Source organism: Ceratotherium simum, chromosome 7 (genome assembly GCF_057802395.1).
Source record: "Ceratotherium simum simum isolate JZ-2026a chromosome 7, ASM5780239v1, whole genome shotgun sequence".
NCBI lineage: Eukaryota > Metazoa > Chordata > Mammalia > Perissodactyla > Rhinocerotidae > Ceratotherium > Ceratotherium simum.
This window is the reverse complement of record NC_141906.1, coordinates 15,495,854-15,523,653: the sequence shown is the minus strand read 5'-3', so window position 1 is coordinate 15,523,653 and position 27,800 is coordinate 15,495,854. Positions and strand designations below refer to the sequence as shown.

The 27,800-nt window shown below is 35.5% G+C and overlaps 1 protein-coding gene across 3 annotated transcripts in view; it reads left to right on the top strand.

Annotated features, from left to right (window-relative positions):
- PDE3B (phosphodiesterase 3B) overlaps window positions 1-27,800 on the top strand; it is a 180,889-nt gene that overhangs the window by 117,654 nt on the left and 35,435 nt on the right. For 2 of the 3 annotated variants that reach the window (XM_087433173.1, XM_087433172.1), the window contains exons 4-7: window positions 2,211-2,353; window positions 15,518-15,624; window positions 26,051-26,261; window positions 26,837-26,913. In XM_087433173.1, the coding sequence (XP_087289299.1) occupies window positions 2,211-2,353; window positions 15,518-15,624; window positions 26,051-26,261; window positions 26,837-26,913 (538 nt within the window). The remainder of the gene's footprint in view (window positions 1-2,210; window positions 2,354-15,517; window positions 15,625-26,050; window positions 26,262-26,836; window positions 26,914-27,800) is intronic. The other variant, XM_087433174.1, reaches the window with a different exon arrangement.

The window sequence follows — 27,800 nt, the reverse complement described above, 5'->3', positions numbered from 1 at the left end:
CAATAGCTAAAATCATAAAACTTTAAAAATAGAAACATTTTAGAGATTATTCTAGTTGAACCACTTTATTCTACAGATAAACCAAGAGAAGATGAAATTCAAATCAGTTAATTTTGTTCATTGTAATAGTGTATTAGAGCTTGGAAAAAGTTAAATATAGTTTTTGGAGGGATTTTGATCATTAATTTCATTTTGTTAGTTCTCAGCATTAGGGTTTAGAAATATTGAAAAATGAAGAAGCCCAAGTAGGGCAAAAGGATTTGAAAATTATCGATCACAGATCTGGATCATAGGTAGTTATGTGACTTTTATTTTTAAAAAGTGTGTACAGTAGCACCTGCATTTGTCAAAACCCAATTAACAATGGTACTTGGTTACATAGCATTTTTTCTAGCACTCTACCTACGAGGAAGGTTAATTACAAGCATCAAAAAGGGATAGCAATGAATTCATCAATAAAATAACTCTAATATTCTTGAGTTAGTTTTCACTTGATAGTCTGCTCTTCTTTGTAATTTTCCATTGACATTTGAGGTTTAGAACAGTAATTTTTAAAAATAGTAATTATGGGGCTGGCCCAGTGGCGTAGTGGTTAAGTTCGTGTGTTCCGCTTTGGTGGCCGGAGTTCTCGGGTTCGGATTCTGGGTGTGGACCTACTCACTGCTCATCAAGCCATGCTGAGGCAGCGCCCCATGTAGAGGAACTAGAATGACTTACAACTAGGATATACAACTATGTACTGGGGCTGTGGGGAGAAAAAGAATAAGAGGAAGATTGGCAACAGATGTTAGCTCAGGGCCAATCCTCCTCAAAAAATAACCACAAAAAAAACCAAAATAGAGGAAGATGGGCACATATGTTAGCTCAGGGCTAATCTTCCTCAGCAAAAAGAGGAGGATTGGCAGTGGATGTTAGCTCAGAGCCAGTTTTCCTCACACACACACAAAAATAGTAATTCTTAAAATTCTCAATCATAAAAATCATATATCAGTATTAGTTTGTTACTATGTTTACTGTAGAAAAGTGTACTGGTACATTTTAGAAACATTTTAAACAATAATATTAATTAAACAGGATGCCTACATGCCTCATTTCCTGAACAGTCTAGTTAATCAGGCTTATTTTGGGTACTGGAATTTACTGACACGAGTAAGTCATATAAGAACCAGGAAGTAATTTTTAATTCTTTTCTTTGTGTTCTTTAAACTTCTAACTTCAATTTCATATCTAATTTGTCTCTGCTTTCGGAAAAGAGTATGCAAAGCCTGATATTACCTTAGAAAAGAGCAACAGCATTTATGAAAAAATAATTAGTAAGGAAAAGGGAATTGGAACAGATAACTTAATGTAAATGTCTTATATATGTGTGAAGAACTAAGAAAGATTATGTGGACCTAAATTATAGCCAGAAAGGATTATGTTACATAAAGAACTTTTTCACTGCAAGTCTAACTAACAGTGAACCTTTACAAAATCAGCGTCCTTGGGAAAACTTAAATATAAGAGATATTTATCTCTCTGAGATGGTTTCAGTGTCTGCTGATAAGGGAAGTTCATAAGAAGCAGAAACTGTTTTATGTGAATCTCAGTAAAACACCTATTCACAGTGGTCAAAAATGGAATATTCTAGCTAACTGCACATTTAGATTAATTGAGAATATTTTCAAAAATTAGGGCAAAATATTAGCACTAAAGGTCTCTGAATGTAATTTAATTGTTAATTTAAAAGGTAGCTCAGAATCCTGCAGTTTCTCTGGATTAACCTCTGTGTATATTGGCACTGTACTGAAAAGATAAAAAATTTAGGATATAGGGCTGATCTTACCTGATCCTAAGCTCGTCCTCTGAAGTTTCTTTTCAGGGTAAATCTTTCTTATGTACCATTTATTTATGTTTAAAATGTCAGTTTAAACATATTTCAATCAGTTTATTTCTCATAAACTAGGAGTAAGTTGTACAAAAGAAAAAACATCTAGCTAAAGTGTAGGGAGTTCAGAAATCATTTTTTAGTAGGAGGAAGATAAGTAGAACAACAGAATAGAATGTGAAATTTGGGGTAAAATTGACAGATTTTCAGAATAAAATGTTCTGTTTCTGCTGTACATGTTAAAAGTATACTTTGTATTGGTGTTTTCCTGTATCATCTTTAATATTACATATACAGCATATTGAAGGGTGACAATTTTAACCACTGTTAAATTATTCAACAGGGACTACACAGTAGGAATAGTTTGCCAACTCCACAGCTGAGGAGGAGCTCAGGAACTTCAGCTCTGCCACCTACTGAACAGTCGTCTTCAAGGTGGGAACGCAATAATGGCAAAAGGCCTCACCAAGAATTTGGCATTTCAAGGTAAAATCCCCGGAGCCTTTTAAAGAAAACTGAATCTAATACATCCACTTTATTTCTGTGAATGAAGTGTGAAATAGTTCTAAAAGCAGAAAGGAACTGTTGAAATATTTTAGATATTTGGCATAATAGAGAAACTGATTCTTAAAAAGAAACTAATACACTTTCTCCCAAAAAATAGGTAAGTTGGGTACAAAGCATGTTGGGGCCTTAAGAACATGAATCAGGGAGGCAGTTTAAGGAAACTAGGATCAATTTAGGACAGGGTACTGGGAAAGCTTTTAAGTTGGTAGAAATGGCCATTACAGGGGCTGTCACCAGGCCAATGCATAGCATCCAAAGGTAAGTCAGCAGAGTTGTGAAAGGAGGAGCACGTTCACAGGGCTCATCTCAGATGTTAGCTATAACGTAGCAAGACTCTTGCAAACCCTTTTCCTGCTGGAAGACTAAGACTACTGCTATATTCTATATTCTGTTGAGGATTTCACTGGAACTAAACAGTGCTAAATCTACAAATGAAAAGCATCAGTAACTATAGCTAAAGGAGGCTGGGAAAATGCAGGAGCTGAAATCTGAATGTAAATATACCCATTTACTCTAAAAAAAGATTCAAGACTTTGTCTTTTAAATGCCAGGAAACATATTGATCTCTTGTGTGAGTTATAACCTTCTATGTAGTCAGTTATCTATGTTAATAAAATTTGGATTAGTGTAAATTTCCTGTGCAACCACTCTGTTATCACTGAGCATGTGCTTTGTTTCGCTTGAGCTGTACACTTACACGTTGGAACCAGTAGAGGGCAGGATTGGATCATAGCTATTTATCTGTCAAAACTTATGTTAACATTTATATATGAAATATGATTAGATAATTATAATTTTCCAGATTATTTTGTGACTTATTAACTTGAACCTTCTATAATACATTCAAGTAGATGAACTCATTTTTTATAAAAGAAAAATTGAGTGAAATGATATATAAAACAGGATGGATTATCTATGAAGAGTATAGTATAGGAAAATAAGCTTTGGTCCAAAGCATGCCCAGAGCCTAAACATGATAGTCTTTTTTTTTCTTTTTAAATGGAAGCAGGATATGGGGAAGTAAATGATATTAGGAACTGAAAATATGACAGATTATTTCTTTTTTTTTCCAATATTTTATTGAGGTCGTATTGGTTTATAACATTGTGTGATTTCAGGTATACATTATTATTTATCAGTTTCTGTATAAACTGCATTGTGCTCACCACCAATAGTCTAATTTTCATCCATCACCATACATATGTGCCCCTTTACGCCTTTCGCCCACCTCGCCACCCCCTTCCCCTCTGGTAACCACTAATCTGTTCTCCTTACTCATATGTTTATCTTCCACATATAAGTGAAATCATACAGTGTTTGTCTTTCTCTGTCCGGCATTTTTTGCTTAACATAATACCCTCAAGGTCATCCATGTTGTAGCAAATGGCACGATTTTGTCTTTTTCTCTGGCTGAGCAGTATTTCCTTGTATATATATACCACATCTTCCTTATCCATTCAGCAGTTGATGGGCACTTGGGTTGCTTCCATGTCTTGGCTATTGTGAATAATGCTGCAATGAACATAGAGATGCATAATTCTCTTTGTATTGTTGATTTCATGTTCTGTGGGTAAAAACCCGGTAGTGGGATAGCTGGATCATGTGGTATTCCTATTTGCAACTTTTTGAGAAATCTCCATACTGTTTTCCATAGTGGCTGCACCAGTTTACATTCCCACCAGCAGTGTATGAGGGTTCCCTTTTTTCCACATCCTCTCTGACATTTGTTATTTTTTGTCTTGGTAATTATAGCCATTCTGACAGGTGTGAGGTGATATCTCATTGTAGTTTTGATTTGCATTTCCCTAGTAATTAGTGATGTTGAACGTCTTTGCATGTACCTGTTGGCCATCTGTATATCTTCTTTGGAAAAATGTCTGTTCATATCCTCTGCCCATTTTTGGATCAGGTTGTTTGTTTTTTTGTTGTTGAGTTGTATGAGTTCTTTATATATTTTGGAAATTAACCACTTGTCAGATATATGATTTGCAAATATTTTCTCCCAGTTGGTGGGTTGTCTTTTCATTTTGTTGATAGTTTCCTTTGCCTTGCAGAAGCTTTTTAGTCTGATGTAGTCCCATTTGTTTATTTTTTCTTTTATTTCCCTTGCCTGAGTAGACATGGTATTCGAAAAGATGCTGCTAAGACCGATGTCAGAGTGTACTGCCTATATTTTCCTTTATTTTTTTTATGTGTAGAGAGTATAGAGCACATATATAGAAAGTATAGAGTATGTATATATAGATATAGAGTATAGAGTATATATATATATAGAGAGAGAGAGAGAGTTTTTTTTTTTTGAGGAAGATTGGCTGTGAGCTAACATCTGTTGCCAATCTTCCTCCTTTTTTCCTTTTTCTCCCCAAAGCCCCAGTAGATAGTTGTAAGTCATAGTTGTACATCCTTCTAGTTACTCTATGTGGGATGCCACCTCAGCATGGATTGATGAGCGGTGTGTAGGTCCGTGCCCAGGATCCAATCGGTGAACCCTGGGCCGCTGAAGCAGAGCACGCAAACTTAACTGCTATACCACAGGGCCGGCCCCTGCCTATATTTTCTTATAGGAGTTTTATGGTTTTAGGTCTTACATTCAAGTCTTTAATCCATTTTGAGTTAATTTTTGTGCATGGTGTAAGACAATTGTCTACTTTCATTCTTTTGTATGTGGCTGTCCAGTTTCCCCAACACCATTTATTGAAGAGACTTTCCTTTATCCATTGTATGTTCTTGACTCCTTTGTTGAAGAATAGCTGTCCATAGATGTGTGGTTTTATTTCTGGGCTCTCAATTCTGTTCCATTGATCTATATGTCTGTTTTTGTGCCAGTACCATGCTGTTTTGAATACTATAGCTTTGTAGTACATTTTGAAGTCAGGGATTGTGATGCCTCCAGCTTTGTTCTTTTTTCTCAGGATTGGTTTGGCTATTTGAGGTCTTTTGTTGTTCCATATAAATTTTAGGATTCTTTGTTCTATTTCCGTGGAGAATGTCATTGGGATTCTGATTGAGATTGCATTGAATCTGTAGATCACTTTAGGTAATATGGACATTTTAACTATGTTTATTCTTCCAATCCATGAGCATGGAATATCTTTCCATTTCTTTATGTCATCTTCGATTTCTTTCAATAATGTCTTATAGTTTTCAGTGTATAGGTCTTTCACCTCCTTGGTTAAGTTTAGTCCTAGATATTTTATTCTTTTTGTTGAGATTGTATGTGGGATTGTATTCTTGACTTCTCTTTCTGCTGGTTTGTTATTAGTGTATAGAAATGTGAAATTGATTTTTGTAAGTTGATTTTGTACCCTGTAACTTTCCTGTAGTTCTTGATTATTTCTATTAGTTTTCTGGTAGATTCTTTAGGGTTTTCTATATATAGAATCATATTGTCCACAAACAGTGAGAGTTTTACTTCTTCCTTTCCAGTTTGGATACCTTTTATTTCTTTTTCTTGCCTAATTGCTCTGGCTGGAACTGCCAGTACTATGTTGAATAGGAGTGGTGAAAGTGGGCACCCTTTTCCTGTTCTTATTCTCAGAGGGATGGCTCTTAGTTTTTCACTGTTAAGTATGATGTTGGCTTTGGGTTTGTCATATATGGCCTTTATTATGTTGAGGTACTTTCCTTCTATACCCATTTTATTGAGAGTTTTTATCATAAATAAATGTTGGATCTTGTCAAATGTTTTCCCTGCATCTATTGAGATGATCATGTGATTTTTATTCCTCATTTTCTTAATGTGTTGTGTCACATTGATTGATTTGCAGATGTTGAACCATCCCTGCATCCCTTGTATAAAGCCCACTTGATCATGGTGTATGATTCTTTTAATGGATTGCTGTATTTGCTTTGCCGATATTTTGTTGAGGATTTTTGCATCTATGTTCACCAGTGATATTGGCCTGTAATTTTCCTTCTTTATGTTGTCCTTGTCTGGTTTTGGTATCAGGATAATGTTGGCCTCGTGGAATCACTTAGGAAGTGTTCTGTCTTCTTCAATTTTTTGGAATAGTTTGAGAAGGATAGGTATTAAATCTTCTTTGAATGTTTGATAGAATTCTCTGGAGAAACCATCTGGTCCTGGACTTTTGTTTTTTGGGAGGTTTTTGATACTGCTTCAATCTCTTTACTTGGAATTGTTCTATTCAGATTCTCCTCTTGATTCAGTTTTGGGAGGTTGTATGAGTCTAAGAATTTATCCATTTCTTCTAGGTTATCTAATTTGTTGGCATATGGTTTTTCATAGTGTTCTCTTATAATCCTTTGTATTTCTGTCGTGTCCATTGTGGTATCTAATTTTATTTATTTGAGCCTTCTCTCTTTTTTTCTTAGTGAGTCTGGCTAAGGCTTTGTCAATTTTGTTTATCTTCTCAAAGAACCAGGTCTTAGTTTCATTGATCCTTTCTACTGTTTTTTTAGTCTCTATTTCATTTATTTCTGCTCTAATTTTTATTTCCCTCCTTCTGCTGACTTTGGGCTTTGTTTGTTCTTCTTTTTCTAGTTCTTTTAGATGTAGTTTAAGATTACTTATTTGAGATTTTTCTTGTTTGTTGAGGTGGGCCTGTATTGCTATAAATTTCCCTCTTAGAACTGCTTTTGCTGCATCCCACAGAGTTGGTATTTTCATTTTCATTTGTCTCTAGGTATTTTTTGATTTCTCCTTTGATTTCTTCATTGATCCAATTGTTATTCAGTAACATGTTGTTTAGTCCTCACATATTTGTGACTTTCCCAGCTTTTTTCTCGTAGTTGATTTCTAGTTTCATAGCATTGTGGTTGGAAAAGATGCTTGATATGATTTCATTCTCCTTAAATTTATTGAGGCTTGCATTGTTTCCCAACATATGGTCTATCTTTGAGAATGTTCCATGTGCACTTGAGAAGATTGTGTATTCTGCTGTTTTAACTGGAGTGTTCTACATATATCTATTAAGTCCATTGGGTCTGGTGTTTCATTTAAGGCCACTGTTTCCTTGTTGCCTTTCTGTCTGGATGATCTATCCATTGATGTAAGTGGGGTATTGAGGTCCCATACTATTATTGTGTTGCTTTCAATTTCTCCCCTTAGGTCTGTTAGTAGTTATTTTATATACTTTGGTGCTCCTGTGTTAGGTGTATATATATTCATAAGTGTTATTTCCTCTTGGTGGAATGTCCCTTTTATCATTATATACTGCCCCTCTTTGTGTTTCATTGTCTTTTTTATCTTGAAGTCTGCTTTGTTTGATATAAGTATGGCAACGCCTGCTTTCTTTTGCTTGCCGTGGGCTTGGGGTATCGTCTTCCATCCCTTCACCCCAAGCCTGTGTTTGTCTTTAGAGCTGAGATGTGTTTCCTGGAGGCGGCATATTTTTGGGTCTTGTTTTTTAATCCATCTAGCCACTCTGTGTCTTTTGATTGGAGAATTCAATCCATTTACATTTAGAGTGATTATTGATATATGAGCGCTCAATACTGCCATTTTATCTCTTGTTTTCTGGTTGTTCTATATTTCCATTGTTTCTCTTCCCTTATATTTCTGACTACCATTTCAGTTTGGTGGTTTCTGTGATGGTTTTCTCAGTTTTCTCTTTATCTAAGATTTGTGGCTTTATTCTGATTGTTTGTTTAGTGGTTAACATGAGGTTGGTGTAAAAGATCTCACAGATGAGATAGTCCATTTTCTGATAGCCTATTATCTCCATTAGTCTAAGCAGGTTCCATCACTTTCCTCTTCCCCTTCTGAGTTATTGTTGTCACAAATTATTCTTTTTTGTGTTGTGAGTTTGTGACTAAATTGAAGTGTTTATTGTTATTTTCAATGTTTTTCTTTCCCTTATCTTTTATTTTTTAATTAAGTGTTTGCTAACCTGTTGTGATAGAGAGCTGCAATTTTCTGATTTTGTCTATTTTTCTCCTTGCTCAAAACTTTGTAAACCTTTGCCTTTTTGTTGCAGGTAGGAGGACTTCCTTCATCTTGTAAGGGAGGTTGAGTGGCAATGAACTCCCTCAGCTTTTGTTTATCTTGGAAAGCTTTTGTTTCTCTGTCATATCTGAAGGATAGTTTTGCTGGATAGAGTATTCTTGGCTGAAATATTTTGTCTTTCAGTATTTTGAATATATCATTCCATTGTCTCCTAACCTGTAAGATTTTCACTGAGAAATCTACTGAAAGCCTGATAGTGGTTCCTTAGTAGGTTATTTTCTTCTGCCTTGCTGCCCTTAATATTTTTTCTTTGTCATTGACTTTTGCCACTTTTAATATTATATGCCTTGGAGAAGGTCTTTTTGCATTGATGTAAATAGGAGTTCTATTGGCTTCATGTACTTGTAAGTCCAGTTCCTTCCCTGGGTTTGGGAAGTTCTCAGCTATAATGTCTTTGAACAAACTCTTTGCTCCTTTCTCCCTCTCTAATCCTTATATTGCTTTTCCTAATTGAGTAGGATATTTCTTGAAGAATTTCTTCATTTTTTTAAATATCTTGGTTCTCTCACCTCCTCTACCTGTAGCATTTCTATATTTCTGTCCTCTAATTTGCTAATTCTGTTGTCCATAACATCAGCTCTATTTTTTATGGTTTCTAGATTATTTTTTATTTCATTAATTGTGTTCTTCATATCTAGAATTTTTGTTTGTTTGTTTGTTTTTTTTACAGTTTCAGTCTCTTTGGTGAAGTATTCCTTCTGCTCATTAATTTTATTCCTGAGCTCATTGAACTTTCCGAGTTTTCTTGTAACTCATTGAGTTTCTTTATGACAACTATTTTGAATTCTCTGTCATTTAGAATGTAAATTTCTGTGACTTCAGGATTGGTTTCTGGAGACTTGTCATTTTCCTTCTGCTCTGAAGTGTTAATGTAGTTCTTCATGGTGTTTCATGAATTGATCCTTTGTTGGTGCATTTATGGTAGTGTCAAGTTGCAGATTCCACCTGCCACTGCTGGAGGGGAGCGGGAGCTGTGTTTTCTGATCCTGCCCCGTCTGGTGGGAGTTTTGCAGGTCGGGCTACTCTGTGTTTGCACGGGCTAGCCACAGCTGCTCTCCAGGCTGTGCTCACTTGGGCAGGGCCTTTGCACTGGGCCGGCTGGTTGGGCACCATAGGCGGGGCCTCTGTGCCTGGTGGGGGACCGGTTGAGGTGTGCTAGGTGGGAGGGGTACCTGCACTGGGGCTGAGTCACCACTCAGTGGGTCCCATGGGCTGCTGTGCTCCACGGGTGAGGGTGCCTTCTGAGTGGGTGGGGTGCCTTCTTACCTGCACTGTGCCTAGCATGCGGGCTCCTTCGCAGAGACTGAGCCACTGCCACTCTGTGTAGATTGTTCCCACTGACAGGGCCGCCGTGGCATGGTGGGTGCTCCTGAAGGCCGGGCTGCAACTCTGAAAGCAGTTGCACAGGTCAGGCTGTATGATAGATATTTCTTAACCATGGGAACATCATCTTGAGAATACTGGTTTTAAGAAAGAATGATGAAAATGGTTCTGTTTTTTAATCAATCACACTGATGTTAACAGTAATGCATTTGAAATTAAGGAAACGTTTGATACATTGAGTTAAGGTCATTTTTATCTTGCTGCCTCAGACGATTGATATTAAAATAGAAACATGGTCCAAAGAAAACTAATCTTTAACTGTGAGAAGTGTTCATATAAAGGTAAATGTAGGCAGATTTGATATATTTACTTAACTCTCATTAAAACAAAACCATATGCCTCATATTTGGAAATATGGAGAATAAAGTAATTGATGGTATTACATAATAGCTACTTTAAAGAGATGAGGCTACAAGTAATTTTTCTAGTGTGCAGAAGCTGGAGCTTCTCAGTAATAAGTTTCTAAGTGTACTTTGAACATAGAGTAAGATGGGAATTTACAACTGCTATTCCTTTTGAAATTTAAGTCTCTAGATCAGTGCTGTCCAATAGAAATTTCTGTGATGATGGGAATATTTTATATCTGTACTGTCCAATATGGTAGTCCCTAGTTGCATGTGGCTATTGATCACTTGAAATGTGTCTAGTGTGATGAAGGAACTGAATTTAAATTTGATTTAATTTTAATTAAACTATAAAGAGCCATATGTGACTATGATGTAGATATATATGACAGACATATTAGACAGCATAGCTATAGGTCTTTAATATATGGTGATGTTTTGTTTTCTTCAGGAACCTTTAGATTTTAGTAGCACAAAATAAATAGACTTGTGACTTGAGTCATGAAGCATTCGTCTTGACTTTATTAGAGTGCTCTAGAACTGAGATCACATATCCTAGATTTTTGAATCTTGATTAGAACACAGCTTTGGATTCTGATCATAGCTTCTCTGACTGTGATTTAAATGACCCTGACTGTGATTTCAACATGATTCCATTATTGAACCTCTCATTGCCTGAAACTATGCCTGAAACCAAATTTCTCATCCCTCCCATTGCTTTTTTATCTGTTACTATTGTTCTGCCCTTTTTTCCTGGCACACTGATGCTATCCTCTAGTTTAGTGGTTGCTTACCAAATTAATTTACCTAGAAAACTTGGTGTTATCTGTGCATCCTGTTACCTTATTCTACAGATATCTGTTGTCCAATCTGAGTCTCTTTTCCTTCTTCTCCTTTATCACTTTGCTTACACTATTTCATTACTCCTTACCTGGGCTATTGAATTATCCTCTTAACTGACCTTCCCATTTTCTAATATCCTTTACCATTTGATCTATCTTCTACTCTTCCACCAGAAGTCTTTCTTAAACAAACCTTTGATTATATAGTTTTTCTAGTCATTAAGTTTTTGGACCCTTTACCAGTGCCTGTATAATAGTGCCCAAATTCCTAGCTTAAGATTTGAAACCCTGTTATTCCCTCATGACAAAGCTGCATTCCTTACTTGGAAAAATTAAACTAACAGAGATGAGCAGTCTTGTAAAAAATGAGAATAGAAAAATGATTTGGAAAGCTCTGTAGGTGAAAACAACATGTAACTTGTATTAGACCCTTCCTTGAAGTTTTCTGATAATTTTTAGTTTAACTCCATTTGAAAATTAAGCTGAATTATATTTTCCAGCGTACCTTTTTTGTGTAAAGAATAATATAGGATTTAATTCTGCTTGTCTTCATGCTTTGGCTGGAGAAGAAAGTGAAGTATTATAAACCTTATCATAGCTATAAGAGGAATGCAAAGGAGAAAACCACAAGGAAGAGGAAGAGTTAGTCCTACTTGAACAGCCACTGTATCACCTACCCTTAAGAATTTATCACTGTTCATCTCTTAAAAGACTTGGGATTTTAATTAATTAAGAGAGCTGTTACTTGACAACGCCAAAATACCACTCTACCATCATCTTACTCTATTTATCTTAACTATTTGGTATTCCCTTTATTCGTCCACTTACATGCCCCTCTTTAGTTGTTCCTTCTGCCTGGAACAAGTTTCACCCTTATTTCTGTATATCTTTAAAGACTGGGCTCAGGTGTCACCTCTAAAGAATAACACCCTGACATCCTCCTCCCTTGGTCTCTAAGGAAAAGTAATCTGTTTCACCTCTGAATCTCCTTAACACTTTTTCTTTGCCTCTTTTATGGCACTTTTCTCTTTCTTCCTTGTGTTAGGCATTACTACTCTTCTGAGGTCTGCTGGATTATTGTGAAGAGTTTGGGATTGCATTAAAATGGATCTTTGAAGATACACAGCTGCTTAACTAGCGTCTTGCAGGGGTGTGCTGTTCATATTGGCTTAGACAGCTGATACTACCTTCTGCTTAAGTTTCAGACCTAGGAAGAAGTTTCTTTGGTCAGGAAGTTCCTGGAAAGGTTGAATAATGCTTTTATGGGTTAGCTGACAATTGAATTACTCCTCTCTGAGTTCCAGTGTTAGTATTTATGGTTAAAAGATGTCTAAACTGCTATCCTTGGACTTGCTGCTAGGACCTAGACCTCCCTGTGGGCAAATGTGCTCAGAGCTCACAGCTCACTCCTTTTGAACAGACTTTCCCTGGGGAGAAATAGGTAAATTATGTCTCCAAACTCTGTGGGTTATTGACTACAGTTACTCCTACCCCAAAGAGACTTTCACTTAACCTATTCTCTAATTCATCATTCACCTCCATAATTGCTCTGTAATTAAATCTAATAACTTTTTGCCTGGCAAGAGGATGTCCCCTAAATAATGTACTTGGGAACCCGCTTCTTAATTCTGTGTCCCATAACTTATTAGAGATTTATACCAATGCCTGGACCCTATTTGAACTGCAGAGATTCAAGAGGGCTAATGGTGTCATCCTACTTAGTTTCTTAAGAGAATAGCTCTATAAATCTAGACATCATACAGCCAACAAGTTTATAAAACTGCTTCAAAAATAAACAAATGAATAAATGAATGAATGAAGTGATGCAAATCTTGTCGAGGTAGTTTGCATTGATTGTCTAGAAATCAACTCGTAACACATGGCTTAACTCTGTGACCATAACTTTTGACATCTCTTGTAATGTTTGTGCATTTAGATTTGAAGACTGATTCCCAAGTCTGACTTTAATCACCCTTCTACCAACTATTAATAATCACTGGGACTCCTAGCCTGTCTTGTCCTCTGCTGTCTTCAGTATTGTTTTATGTGATCTTATTGGAGTGTGTATTTATCTGGTTCTATGCCAGGAATTAATGAGATGATTCTGGAACTGAGCTGAAAAGCTATAATTTGACCTGTACCTCTCAATTCTAAACAGCTAACTGAATGTATGATGTACTGCAATTATTAGAATACACTGGATCAAGGTAGAAGACTATGGAGCAGTGCTGTGGGTCTTTTCTGAAAAGGAGAAATCCTTATCTTTGTTTTGAATATGAATCAAGGAAGAGACTTTGGTAGAGTACACAGATTTTTCTGTTTGAATATTGCTCTGGGTGGTATTGTTACTCTTCTTTCCCACTTTCTCCCACTCCACGTGTAGACAAGGAATACTCAAATACAAAGAATGATTGAGGATTGGCAGGGTGATGAGTTTATTGGGTGGTATTATTTGCATATCGTCTTTTTTTGTAACATCATCAACAAATTATTATTATTGCTGGCTTGAGAAAAAAATATAGAATCTAAAGGCTAGATGTTACCTCAGAAGTCCTTTATTCTGAATCTCTAATTTTACAGATGGAGAAACACACACAAAGATACAATTAGAATTGTTTTGTGGAAAGAGCATATACGTTAGAGTCAAAGAAATTGGAAGTTGAATTATTAGCTCTGCCACTGTGAATTTTAGCTGTATGAATTTGGGGACATTATTTAGCCTCTTGAAGCTTTAGTTTTCTTATCTGTAAAACAGAAATAACAATAGAGTTGTTCAGATGACTAAAAGAGATGACGTATGTAAAGTACCTAACACAATGGATGATGTATAATAAATATTTAAAATAATGCTGTTATAATTTTTGTTAATATCATTAAAGAAGTTTTAATGAATTGATTGCCAACTGGTGTTACATGCCTTCTCTTTGTCGTGCAGAATTTTTTTCTCCCATGAGGATAGAACAAACTAGATTTCTAGAAAAAGGCCCAAGGAGAGCCTTGGAGCAGAAGTTAGTGAAAGGAAAAGAGTCCATTCACTCAAAATTGGGGAGCAGAAAAGATCTGTTCTCTAGAAAAATGAGAACCTAACGAGAAGATCATTCATTTATTCCACAAACATCTGTTGAACACCTTGTATCAGGCACTGTGCCTTATTCACTGTGAATGTAGAGGTAGGTCTCAGAGCCCCCAAAGGAATTCACAAATCAGTGAGGGAAAAAAATCTGTAAGCAGTGAAATTTTAATACACTATGGGTAAATGTTATAATAGAGACATGCACAAAAACCTCTTAGATCACAGAAAAACAGATCTTCTTTGAGTAATGGGGTGTGGAAGTGCAGAAAAGATGAAGAAGTTGGGGAAGAGCTTACTGAGAACCTAGCCTACACTAAAAAATATTGAGTGAAAAATAGAGAATCTAGATTTGTCCCTGGGCCTGTGGCAAAGGGCTCACATCAGGAGTTGACTAACAGAAGAAAACAGGCTTGTAAATATCTAAGAAAGGAAGGTAACATTCATGGTGTACTCAGTATATTCATGGCACTGAGCCAGAGCTTTCAAATATTTAATCTTTTTTTTTTTTTTGGTGAGGAAGATTAGCCCTGAGCTAACATCTGTTGCCAATCCTCCTCTTTTTGCTGAGAAAGACTGGCTCTGGGCTAACATCTGTTCCCATCTTCCTCTACTTTATATGGGATGCCTGCTACAGCATGGCTTGACAAGTGGTGTGTCGGTCCACGCCCAGGATCCGAACCTGTGAACCCTTGGCCACCTGAAGCGGAGCGCGTGCACTTAACCACTACACCACTGGGCCAGACCCCATCAAATATTTAATCTTAAATTGCATTTTATGTATCACATTGGTGTACTATGATTGCCTACCTGTATTTCATTTCTTCATAAGAGCCCTAAAACCTATAATAAATATTTCAGTTATAGGAAATGACTGAGTTAATGGGTAATCAATATTGGTGAAGAGAGGGAACAGAAAATAGTGAAAAACTTTATATTTTAGGCCAGTGATTCTCAGTGAGGTCCCTGGATCCAGCAACATCAGCATCACCTAATAACTTGTTAGAAATCCAAATTATCTGGCCCTACCCCAGACCTACTGAATCAGAAATCCTGGAGGTGGGCCTAGAAATCTGTTGTAAGAAGTCCTCCAGGTGATATTAATAACCTGCTTTATGCCAGGGTTCAGCAAACTATTGCCTGTGGATCTAATGTGGTCTGTAACCTGTTTTTGTAAATAAAATTATATTGGAACACAGTCATACTTATTTGTTTATTACTATGGCTGCTTTTGTGTTCCAGTGGCACAGTCGAGTAGTTGCAATAGAGACCTTGTGGCCCACAAAGCCAAAAGTATTTACTATTTGTTTCTTTACAGAAGAAGTTTGCTGACTCCTGCTCTAGGCCTTAGGCATTAGATAGATGTCTAAACTCTGAATGTATAAGCAGATATTTGCTAATTGAATGGAAGACCATGAAGAAAAAAGAGGAAATTCCCCATGGTTTTAAAATTCTTAACCTGTTATCTTTCCCTTTTAGTCAAGGATGCTATCTAAATGGGCCTTTTAGTTCAAATCTACTGACAATCCCGAAGCAAAGGTCATCTTCTGTATCGCTAACTCACCATATAGGTCTAAGAAGAGCGGGTAAGAAATCATTCTTTATGATTTAAATATGGGAGGTCTCAAAGTATATAGTAGTGAAAATTTTTTTCATTACACATTTAGAGCTAATTTTGAATACTATTTCATGTGTTGTAAGCTAACATGACTAAGCAATTTGGGTTGGCTGTTAATTGACTATTTGCTCATTCATTGAGTAAACACTTTTTGAACATCTACTATGTACCAGGCACTTTGTTAGGCACTAGGGATTCAGGGATAAAATATAGAACTATTTAACTAATCTGAATAGTTGCAGATCCAGATTCATATATCCAGAACAAGGGGAAATCCTCAGAAAAGGGTATTCTGTAGCATGGTAATTGTGGAGAAAATATTATCTCTACTCTAGAAAAATATTATTTTCTACTCTCTTAATAAGAGAGTAGAAAAACCCTGGCTATATCCTAGTAAGTCATTCATAGGATTTATTTGTTTATGGTATAATTGACATATAGCATTATATTAGTTTCAGGTGTACAACATAATGATTCAATATTTGTATATAATGCAAAACGATCACCACAATAAGTCTAGTTAATATCTGTCACTATACATAGTTAAAATTTTTTTTCTTGTGATGAGAACTTTTAAGATCTACTCTCTTAGCAACTTTCAAATATGCAATACAGTGTTATTAACTATAGTCACCATGTTGTACATTACATCCCCATGACTTATTTGTTTTATAACTAGAAGTTTGTACCTTTTGACTCCTTTCACCCATTTCGCCCACCCCCCACTAATAGGAATTTTCTTTAACTCAAAAGATTATAGAACACTTTAAAACTTTTTGGATGAAAGATGTTTTATAGATACAACATAGTAATAACAGAGCAACATTGATGTTCTGCTTTTAAATTACATTATGTCTGGTGTTAGACAGGGGCAATGGGATATACATACAATCACAAAATTCTTTTACACACAATGTTTAGCATAAAATAGAAAACTATAAAACATGTGAAGAGGCAGGAAAATGTTACTGATAAGCAAGAAAAGCAGACACTAGAGGGAGATGTACATATGATATTGATGTTGGTTTTAACAAAGTCTTTAAAATAACAGTGATGTTTTAAAGAAATAGAAGGAAAGATGGATAACAATAGATAGATAATACTAACAGAGAACTGGCACACATAGAAAAGAAAAAGTGAACAGTCTAGAAGTGAGAAATGCAGTTGATTAAATTAAAAGCTTATAAGATGGTTTAAGAACAGATTGGACACAACAGAAAACAAGAGTAGTGAACTTGAAGCCACACAAATAGAAAATATCCAAACTGAAACCCAGAGAGGGAAAAAACATACAAATAAGAGAAGACTTTTGGTTTCCAATTCTGCATGGAAGGAGCTTGGAAGTCATCATTCCATCCTAATAACAAGTAAAGTGTTGAGCAGACTGAAAAATCAACAACTGTTCTAGGATCTGCAGGGGAGATAAGGACACAGAGCAAACTGCTGCCCCCAAAATTGGGGAGACAAATAGACTACTAATGGCTTACTCGGGCCGAGACTCACAAGGGGAAGTTCAGTGAGAACCAGTGCCTGGAATCAGTGCCACAGTAGGAAAGCCTGAACTGTAACTGGAAAGTTGCTGGAGGATCAGTGGGGACAACTCTGAGAATTAAAAACTCCAGGGGGACCTAGTCATAGGGGTGCGCCACAATTTTGTGAGCTTCACCTCCAGGAGCTGGACCAGATTTCCACAGTAAATATTAGAGAAATGCTTCTGTCAGGGGGAGGGGAAAGGAACCTTTTTGAAATATAACAGAGCACCTTATTCTTCTTAACAAGATCTGCCCTTAGGAGAAACTAGTTAACCAGAGCCTAACCTGCTGGGGTATTATCAGGACCTAACTGACCTGGGGGAAGGGAAATACCCAACTCCAGTCAGCTCTAGCTGTCCGCTTCCACCAAAGTGGGGAGGCAAAAAACACCTGAGAAATACTTGTGATGTTCACAGTCCAGAGACCTGGCCCACAAAAGACAGACCTAATCATAGGACTATACAACACTTCTCCTCCCCCACACCCCACCACCACATTACTAAAGCCCTGTTTATAGCAGTTCCTTTTACAGGTACATCATGTCTGGCTCTCAAGATAAATGACAAGGCACACCAAAAGGCAAAAAACAAAATTTAGAGAGATAGAGCAAACCATCGGAACCAGAGATGGCAGGGATTTCAGAATTATCAGACTGGGAATTTAAAACCACTATGATTAATATTCCAAGGGCTCTAATAGATAAAGTAGACAACATGAAAGAACAGATGGGCAGTGTAAGCAGAGAGATGGAAATCCTAAAAAAAACAAAAATAAATGGTAGAGATCAAAAACACTAACAGAAATGAAGAATGCCTTTGCCAGGCTTATGAGTGGGCTGGACACAGCTGAGGAAAGAATCTCTGAGCTTGAGGATATGTCAAAAGAAACGTTCAAAACTGAAAAATAAAGAGAGCAAAGACTGAAAAACCAAAACAGAATATCCAAGGACTGTGGAACAGCTACAAAGGAATACCAGAAGGAGAAGAAAGAGAGAAAGGAATGGAAGAAATATTTGAGACAATAATGACTGAGAATTTCCTCAGATTAATGTCAGACACCAAACCAGGAAGCTCAGAGAACATCAAACAGGATAAATGCCAAAAAAACAATACCTAGGCATATCATTTTCAAATTATAGAAAAGCAAAGATAAAAAATCCTTAAAGAAGCCAGAGGGGAAAAAACACCTTACCTATAGAGGAACAAAGGTAAGAATTACATCCAACTTTTTGGAAATCAGGCAAGCAAGAACAGAGTGGAGTGAAATATTTAAAGTACTGAGGGACAAAACCTCACTAATCTAGAATTATGTACCTTGTGAAATTATCCTTCAAAACAGAAGGAGAAATAAAGACTTTTTTCAGACAAACAAAAATTGAGGGAACTTGGGGCCGGTGGTGTAGTGGTTAAGTTTGCGCACTCCATTTCGGCAGCCTGGGCTTCACAGCTTTGGATCCTGGGTGTGGACCTGCACTGCTCATCAAACCATGCTGTGGCAGCATTCCACATAGAAAAATGTAGAGGAAGATTGGCACAGATGTTAGCTCAGGGACGATCTTCCTCAAGCAAAAAGAGGAGGATTGGCAATAGATGTTAGCTCAGGGCCAATCTTCCTCACCAAAAAAAAGAAAAATGGAGGGAACTTGTTTCCAGTAGATTTGACTTGCAAGAAATGTTACAAGAGTTTTTTAAAGAGAAGGAAAGTAATATAGGTCAGAAAATCAGATCTACATAAAGAAAGAAAGAACATTGAAGAAGGAATAAGTGAAGGTAAAATAAAAACTTTAATTTTTCTTATTTTTATTTGATCTAACAGATCAAATAATAAGAGTTTGTTCATAATAATAACAGCAACAATGTGTTCGATTTTTTGTGCTTATATATATATATTTTATGTATATATATGTTTATGCTTATGTGTAAGTGAAATGAATGAGAGCAATGATACAAGGGATGGAGGAATTAGGATTATTTTGTTATTATAAGGTACTCACACTATCTATGAAGTAGAATAGTGTTATTTGAATGTGGACGTGGGTTAGTTGTAAATGTATATTGCCAATTTTAGGACAACCACTAAAAAAGTAGAAAAAGAAGTATAACGGATATTCTAAGAAAAGAGAAAAAGTAGAATTATATAAAATGTTCAATTAAAACCACAAGAAGCAGAAGAGCAGTGGAAGACAAAAATAGGAACAGATAAGGGCAACAAATAGAAAACTGTAAAAGATATGTAGATATTAATCCAACTATATCAGTAATCACTTTGAACATCAGTGGTCTAAGTGCACCAATTAAAAGACAAAGATTGTTAGAGTGGATCAAAAAGTGATACCCAACTATATCTTGTCTACCAGAAACTCACTTTAAATATAAAGGCATGTGAAGATTAAAAGTAAATGGATAGTGAAAAGGATACCATGCTAACACTAATCAAAAGAAAGCAGGAGTAGCTATATTAATTTCAGACAGAGCAGACTTCCAAGCTAGGAAAGTTATTAAGGATAAACAAGGGCATTACATAATGACAAAGAGGTCAATTCTCTAAGAAGAGACAACAGTCCTTAACATGTATGGGCCTAAATAACAGAACAATGTGTAAGAGACATAATAGATACAGTCAGAGGTTCTAATGTGTATGTAAATGAAGTCTCAAGAGGAGAGGAGAGAGACAAAAGGGCAGAATAATTTTCCAAAACTAATAAAAGAAGCAATGAATTCATGAAACTCAGTGAACCCCAAAAAGACAAAGAAAATCATAGCTAGATATTTCAGCCAAACCCCTGAATTATAAAATAAGAAAAATTTCCAAAGCAACCAGGAAAAAAAGGTTATTTTCCAAGGAACCACAATAATACTGGCAGTGACTTTTCAACAGCAAGTATGGAACCCAAAGACAATGGGATGGCGTATTTGACGTACTGAAAGAACAAAAATTGCCAACCTGGAAATTCTTTATCCAATGAAATTATCCTTTAAAAATTAAGGTGAAATAGCATTTTTTCATACAAACAAAAGCTGATAGAATTTACTGCTAGTAGACATGGACTACTAAGATTCAGCTAAGGAAGTTCTTGAGGTAGGAGGAAAATGATCCAGATTGAAGCACGGAACTGCAGGAATGAATGAAAAGCACTGGTAAGCCTAAATATGTGGGTGAGTATAAGAAAACACTGATGATTAAAAACAACAGTAATAACTTCCTTGTAGCATGCATAATATATGAAAATTCAAATATATGGTAATAATGGGATAAAGGGTGGGAAAGGGGTAAATGGATTTAAACTTGTACTAGCAATGATTGAAAAGTAGTAAAAAGTTCTAATTTAAGAGAAACTAATACTTCAAAGATGCACATTGTGATATCCAGAGTGACAGTTAAAAGAATAAAAGAAAAAGGTACAAGCAAAAAGCCAATATAGGAGGTAAAATGGCATGATTAAAAAAAACAAACAAACAAACGAATAATCCAAAAGAATCCAAGAAAAGAGAAAATAAGAAACCAAAACAGAAGGAACAACTAAAAAAGGAATAGCAAGATGGTGGATTAAATACACTATATTATATTAAATATACTCCTTGCCAGGGGAAGGGGAGAGTGCGGGATGGCAGGGATCTGACCAGAATTGTTACTGTATATTATCTAAAGTGTCCAGTTTTCAGTAAAAAATTGATAATACACTCCAATTAAAAGACAAAGATTGTCAGGCAATTAACAGCACAAGACTCAAGTATATGATCTTTACAAGAGGCACACTCCAACTGTAAGGACCCAGATAGGTTTGATTTCGCTATAAAATACATGAACCAAAAATTGACAGAACTAAAGTGAGAAATAGACAAATCCATATTCATGTTTGGAGATTTTAACTCACCATTCTCATTAACCAGTAGAATAAGCAGACCAAACTATTAGTATAGATGTATGGAAGATTAGAACAACATGATTTAACTGACTTGACTTAATTGACTATAAAACACTACACTAAGCCATTACAGGATGCATATTTTTTCCAAGAACACACACAGGATTGATCATTATTGACCATTTGCTGGACTGTAAAACAAGTTTCAATGAGTTTCAAAGGATTAAAATCGTATATAGAGATCGATTTCTGGAGTGGCAGAGAGAGGATCTCTGTAAACTCTCTCTCTTGCTAAAACAACACAAATAGAAAACAAGCCAGAGAACAAACTAGAAGTCACCTATACAAGAGAAATTACTGAACTGTGGTAAGACAGTGGGTTTGTGACGTTTTAATTGGGGGCTATTCCCATCCCCCCTCTCCCCAGCTCAGTGTTATTGTAGCTAAAAGCCAGTAGCTTTGCAGCCCTCAGAGAGGTCTGACCTCTTCTGGAACTCCATTAAAAGCAACATCCTGAGAGTACAGTAAGCATTTTGTCCAAACATACAGCTCCCTGGAATCTCTATTCCCAGGGTATTGTGGCTATTTGATTTGACTCAGAGCTCAGCTCTCCAAAAACACAAATGAAAAACAAAACCCTATGCTAGGCAACATTGTGACTGCCTAAGTCTGTGATTTCAGTTGGGACAGACAAGAGCTGACTGGGAATTTAAAAGGAAATCCTAGATACTAGATGACCATAGGGAACTTGGAAAGCTCTGACATATTCCAGGGAGCTTGGATTTTGGACTTAGCAGTGACTTTAAATCTGCTATGATAAATGTGTTTAAAGAACTAGAGGAAACCATCTCTAAAGTATTTAAGAAAAGTATGACAATAATGTCTCACCAAAGAGAGAATATAAATAAAAAACTAGAAATTATAAAATAAAATTATAAAATTATTGTAATAATTATAAAATATTTGCCACTTCTACTCAATATTGAATTGGAGGTTCTAGCCGGGGCAGTTAGGTAAAAAGGAAGAAGTAAAACTATATTTGCAGATGACATGATCATGTATTTATAAAATCCTAAGAAATTCATTAAAACCTATTACAACCAATAAACAAGTTCTCAGTGTGGCAGGATACAAGATCTGTGTGCAAAAATCAATTCTATTTCTATATACTAGTAAAGAACAATGCAAAACTGAAATTAAGAAAATAATTCCATTTACAGTTAGCATCAAAAAGAATAAAATACTTTGGAATAAATTTAACAAAATAGTGCAAGACCTGTACACTGAAAATTATAAAACATTGTTGGAAGAAATTAAAGACCTAAATAAATGGAAAAATATCCCATGTTCATGGATTAGAAGACTTAAAATATTGTTAAGATGGCAATACTCCCCAAATTGTTCTAGAGTCAGTTCAGTCCTTATCAAAATCTGAGCTGGCTTCTTTGCAGAAATTGACAAACTGATCCTAAAATTCATAAATGAAATTCAACGGACCCAGAATAGCTAAAACAATCTTTAATAAAAAAGAAGAAAGAATTGGAGGACTCACACTTCCAAATCTTAAAACTTACTACCAAGCTATAGTGATCAAGACAATGTGGTACTGGCATAAGGATATGCCAGCTCAATGGAATAGAATTGAGTGACCAGAAATAAACCCTTACGTGGTCAATTGATTTTCAGCAAGGGTGCCATGATAATTCAATGGAGACGGAAGAGTATTTTTAACCGATAGTGTTGGGACAACTGGATATACACAAGAAAAAGAATGAATTTGGAACCCTACGTGTCATCATACTAAAAAATTAACTCAGAGTGCATCATAGACTCAAATGTAAGAGTTAAACCATAAAACTTGTAGAAAAAAGTAAGGAAAATCTTTGTGACTGAGTATTAAGTAAAGCGTTCTTAGATGTGACACCAAAAGCACAGTCCATGAATGAAAAAATTGATAATTGGAATTCATTAAAATGTACTTCAAAAGATACCTGAAGAAGATGAAAAGACAATTCACAAGATGGAAGAAAATGTTTGCAAATCATGTATTTGACAACGGACTTGTATCCAGAAAATACAAAGATATCTTACAACTCAATAATAAAAAGACGACCTCATTAAAAAAATGGGCAAAAGATGAATAGACGGTTCTGCAAAGAAGACGTATTGTGCCCATAACCACATGAAAAGATGCTCAGCATCATTAACCATTAGGGAAATACAAATCAAAACCACAATGAACTATGACTTCACACTCACTATGATGTCTGTAATTATAAAGGCAGACAATAACAAGTGTTGGTAAAAATATTTAGAAGTGGGAACACTCATACATTGCTGATGGGAAAGTAAAATGCTGCAGCCACTTTGCAAGACAATTTGGCAGTTTAGTACTTGAATAGAGAAATAAAATTGTGCTATATTCATACATACAATTTTATATGGCATTGAAAATGAATGAACTATAGTCACATGCCACCCACATGGAAATATCTTTTTAAAATGTTGAGTAAAGTAAGCAAGGCATAGAAGCATTTATATTTATATAGATGCATTCTATATTTATATTGTCTGATTCAATTTACAAAGTTCAAAAAAAAGGGCAAAACTAAATTGTCAGGAGATGCATACATACGTGGTATAAATATAAAGAAAGGCAAAAAAAGAAAAAAACAACACCATACAAGTCAAAATAATGATTTCCTTTAACGAGGGGGAGGAAAGTTAGAGGACAGGGGTTTCTGGTCTCTGGTCATGTTTTATGCATTTGCTTGAGTGACTAGCATTTCTGATGTAACTTTTCGGTATGTGCATTATATTTCGCAATAAAAAAAGGTTTAAAATAAAAGTGATGAATCTATATTGTAGAAAATATTTCTTAAAGGTTGCTAGGTTTTCCTCTGTCATTTTGTTCTCTCTTTGAAGCTTTTCTGTGTTATCAAATTTCTATCCTAAGGTTATTTACTGTTTATTCTTCTCAGCGTGTTTGTCAGGATTTTGGACACTCACTAGTATAATTAGAGAAAAGAACACTGACAGTTGGAACTTTAGTCTCCAGTTAGTAACTATTCATGACATTGACAAGCAAGACACTTCCCCTCTCTAGTCTTTAGTTTCCTCTTCTGAAACAGTAAACTGTTTGACCAGATTATTTGTAAAATTCAATTCAGCCTTAACATTATATGAAATTATAGGAGCCTCTAAACAAATCAATCTGATAGGACAGCAGTGGCAGCCTTGGAAAGAGTGTGGTCTCAGTATTAACTGTGTTGACTAAATCCAGTTTCTTGGTTTTTTTTTTTGTAGTTTTTTTCTTCACATGTAAAATGAAAATGCTACTTAACTCACAGGGTTACTGTGAAGATTAAATAAAATTACACACTGTGTTAGGGTTCTCCTTAAAAACAGAACTACTAGGATGTTTGTGTGTGTGTATATAAATATACACATACATGGGGGGAGGAGAATGAATTTATTTTGAGGAATTGGCTCTTGACATTGTGAGGGCTGGTGGGTCTAAAATTTTCAGGGCGGGCTGCCAGCCTGGAAATTCTAGCAGGAGTTGATGTTGCAGTCTTGAGTCCAAAGCCAGTCTGGAGGCAAAATTCCTTCCTCTTTGGAGGACCTCAGTCTTTTCTCTTAAGGCCTTCCACTAACTGGATGAGACCAACCCACATTATGGAGGGTAATCTGCTTTACTCAGCCTACTGATTTAAATGTTACTCACATCTGAAAAATAACCTTCATAGCAACGTTTAGACTGGTGTTTGAGCAAACGGTCGGGCACCATAGCCTAGCCAAGTTGACACATAAAATTAACCATCACACACATCTATAAGTGTTCACTTCTATGCCTGAAAATATCATAGGTCTTTGATAAGTGTTAATTGCTTTCCTGTCTGATTCATACTTTACTTGGATCTTTATTTCCAAATAAAGTTTTAAATCTGCCTCTCTCTCTCCAGATATACCCATACTGTCTTAGTTCAAGGCACTTGGCAAAGGCTTCTTGAGTCGTAAATCACTAGGATTAGGGATCTATTTCTGAAGCACTCAGTTTTTTCTTTCTTTTAACACTTAGCACCTGTTTGTATTCTCCACTAGACTCTAGATTTGTTGAGTTTCAGATATGGTATCTTTTTCTTTATTGTGAAACCCAGCACATTTTACAGCATAAAATAAGCTCTCAGATATTTATTGAATGAATGAATGAGCTGGAAAGATTTGGATATATTTTTTGTGGGATTTGCTGTTGCATTAACATATAATTTTATCATATGCTCAACTTGCGTAATGCTATTAAGAAATTTGGTTCTTCTTTGGGGCTGGCCTGGTGGTGTAGTGGTTAAGGTCATGTGCGCTGCTTCAGCGGCCGGGGTTTGCGGGTTTGGATTCTGGGCGCGGACCTATGCACTGCTTATCAAGCCCGCATCCCACATATAAAGTAGAGGAAGATGGGCATGGATGGTAGCCCAAGGCTAATCTTCCTCAGCAAAAAGAGGAGGATTGGCAACAGAGGTTAGCTCCGGGCCAATCATCTTCACAAAAAAAAAAAAAGAAAGAAATTTAATTCTTCAATAAAAATGAATTTTATTGTATTGAAAAATATTCAGTAAAAGTTGGTAAAGATGATTTGTTTATGTGGATAATTGAGCTGGTAGGGACACAAAATGTGAAGGTAAAGAGCAATATGAATCAGGAAAATTTGTGCCACACAGTATGTACATTTTAGTTATACTCTTAATTACCTAATATGTGCCACCCTGCCATAGGGTGTTTAGTCCACAATGATGACAAATATGGTCTGTATTCTGCTTAAATTCCTAGGATGTCTTGACAATAGCTCCACCTAGAAATTTATTTTATCATTTACTTGTAAATACTTTGTTTTCTTTAAGGAAGGAAAATGCTCTTTATAAATACATAAACAGAATAAACACATACACATACATACATAGTTAATTATTTATTTCTTTTCTCTCTTTTAATTTTTAAAGGTGCTTTACCCAGCCTGAGTCCTGTGAATTCTCTCAGTCATGGACCATTGTCGGCTGGCTCTCTAACTAATCGATCACCTATAGAATTTCCTGATACTGCTGATTTTCTTACTAAGCCAAGTGTTATTTTACACAGATCTCTGGGCAACGTACCCAATTCACCAGATTTTTATCAACAACTTAGAAATTCTGACAACAATTTATGTAACAGGTAAATTTCCCAAATGTTTATTATTTCTGTTTCAAAATATAGGTTATTTTAATAAAGTATTACCAGTTTTCTAGTTCTATATTATAACGAGATGATGGATTAAGACTATATCCTCTTTATTTTTTTATTAATTTTTATTCTAAATAGACTTTTTCTCACTTTAGTGCTATTATTCCTTTTCCAATTAAATGATCTCCATCTGAAGTGAAATATAGTGGTATTGTATCCATCATAAGATATCAGTAAATGTATGAGAATTATTTTAGTCTATACTGCTTAAGGCCTGTTTATAGTACCTAGTTTATATGGTGTCTCTTCTCATTTCTGCTTCGATGGTAATAAGTGTTTACCTCAGACCTCATTGTTGACTTTCAAAATATGTTATTTCCTCCAGGAACAGAGAGATGCTTTCTAGTATAAAGCCTATAAAGTTATAGAGAGATTGGAATATTAGGATGTTTTGCAGTTGAGATCTTTGGTTAAAAATTAAACAGATTTTCTAATTGTATTTAGGTAAAAAAAATTTGTGCCTCATTTATCATATATATATATATTTATCTATTTTATTTTATAAGCTGTGGACATCAAATACTGAACTATGTTTCAACATCTGAATCAGAGTCTGGTATAGACTGCCAGAGTGGAAAATCAGGTGAGACTGCCAAAGTCATATGTGTTTGAATTTAAAAGCAATTTCTTACGTCGTTTCTTAAAATGAGTAAATGAATGAGTTTAACTTCAGTTTATCCATCTTTGAAATGAAGATTATGCTGTTTTTGTCTACTTCACAGAGGAGTTATTTGGAACAAATTTTAAAAAATAGATGGTGAAAGTATTTTGAAGATTAAAAATGTACTATATAAATGAATACAGTCTTCTTAGGTTATGGATAGAGTTCATAATAGTGAAATTAATTATATTAATGTTGAAATTTTATACTGCACAATCTAAGCCCAAAAAGGTTTGAATAGGTTTTTATGGCATAGAGAGAAGTTGTTTTAAAATTTATTTAATTATATCATTCTGAAACATTTTATATCCTCAAACAAAATATATTGTTGGAATAAAATTATAGTTGTTTTATGACTTTCAAAAATTGATGATTCAAGTGTCCATTAATAGTTAACTAGGTAACTCAGATCATCATTCCCCCTAAAGGTAGCTAGAAAAGCTGGACAAATTATTAACAACAAAAAAAATCTACTTGAAGCCATTGAAGAACTAACAAGCTCCTCAGAATTATCAGTACAAGATCTGGAGGAGGATAGAAGTCCAAGAAAGTGAGCCTTGAGTTTAAGGCTATCAAAAAGATGTTTGCTGCTTCCAGAGGGGCCAGTGACTGATAGAAAGAGCAGTCCTTTTGGTAGCTTCATGGGACTAGGGAGACAGAGATTGGAATTGAAGGCTTGCCATGATAGGGATAACTTGGTAAACTCTGCAGCATTGCACCCTAGGAATAAAGGTAAACCAGAAATAGACAGGCCCTTTCAGGGATTATAGGCTCATGTCAATCCCTTCATATACTGTAAAATTCACTCT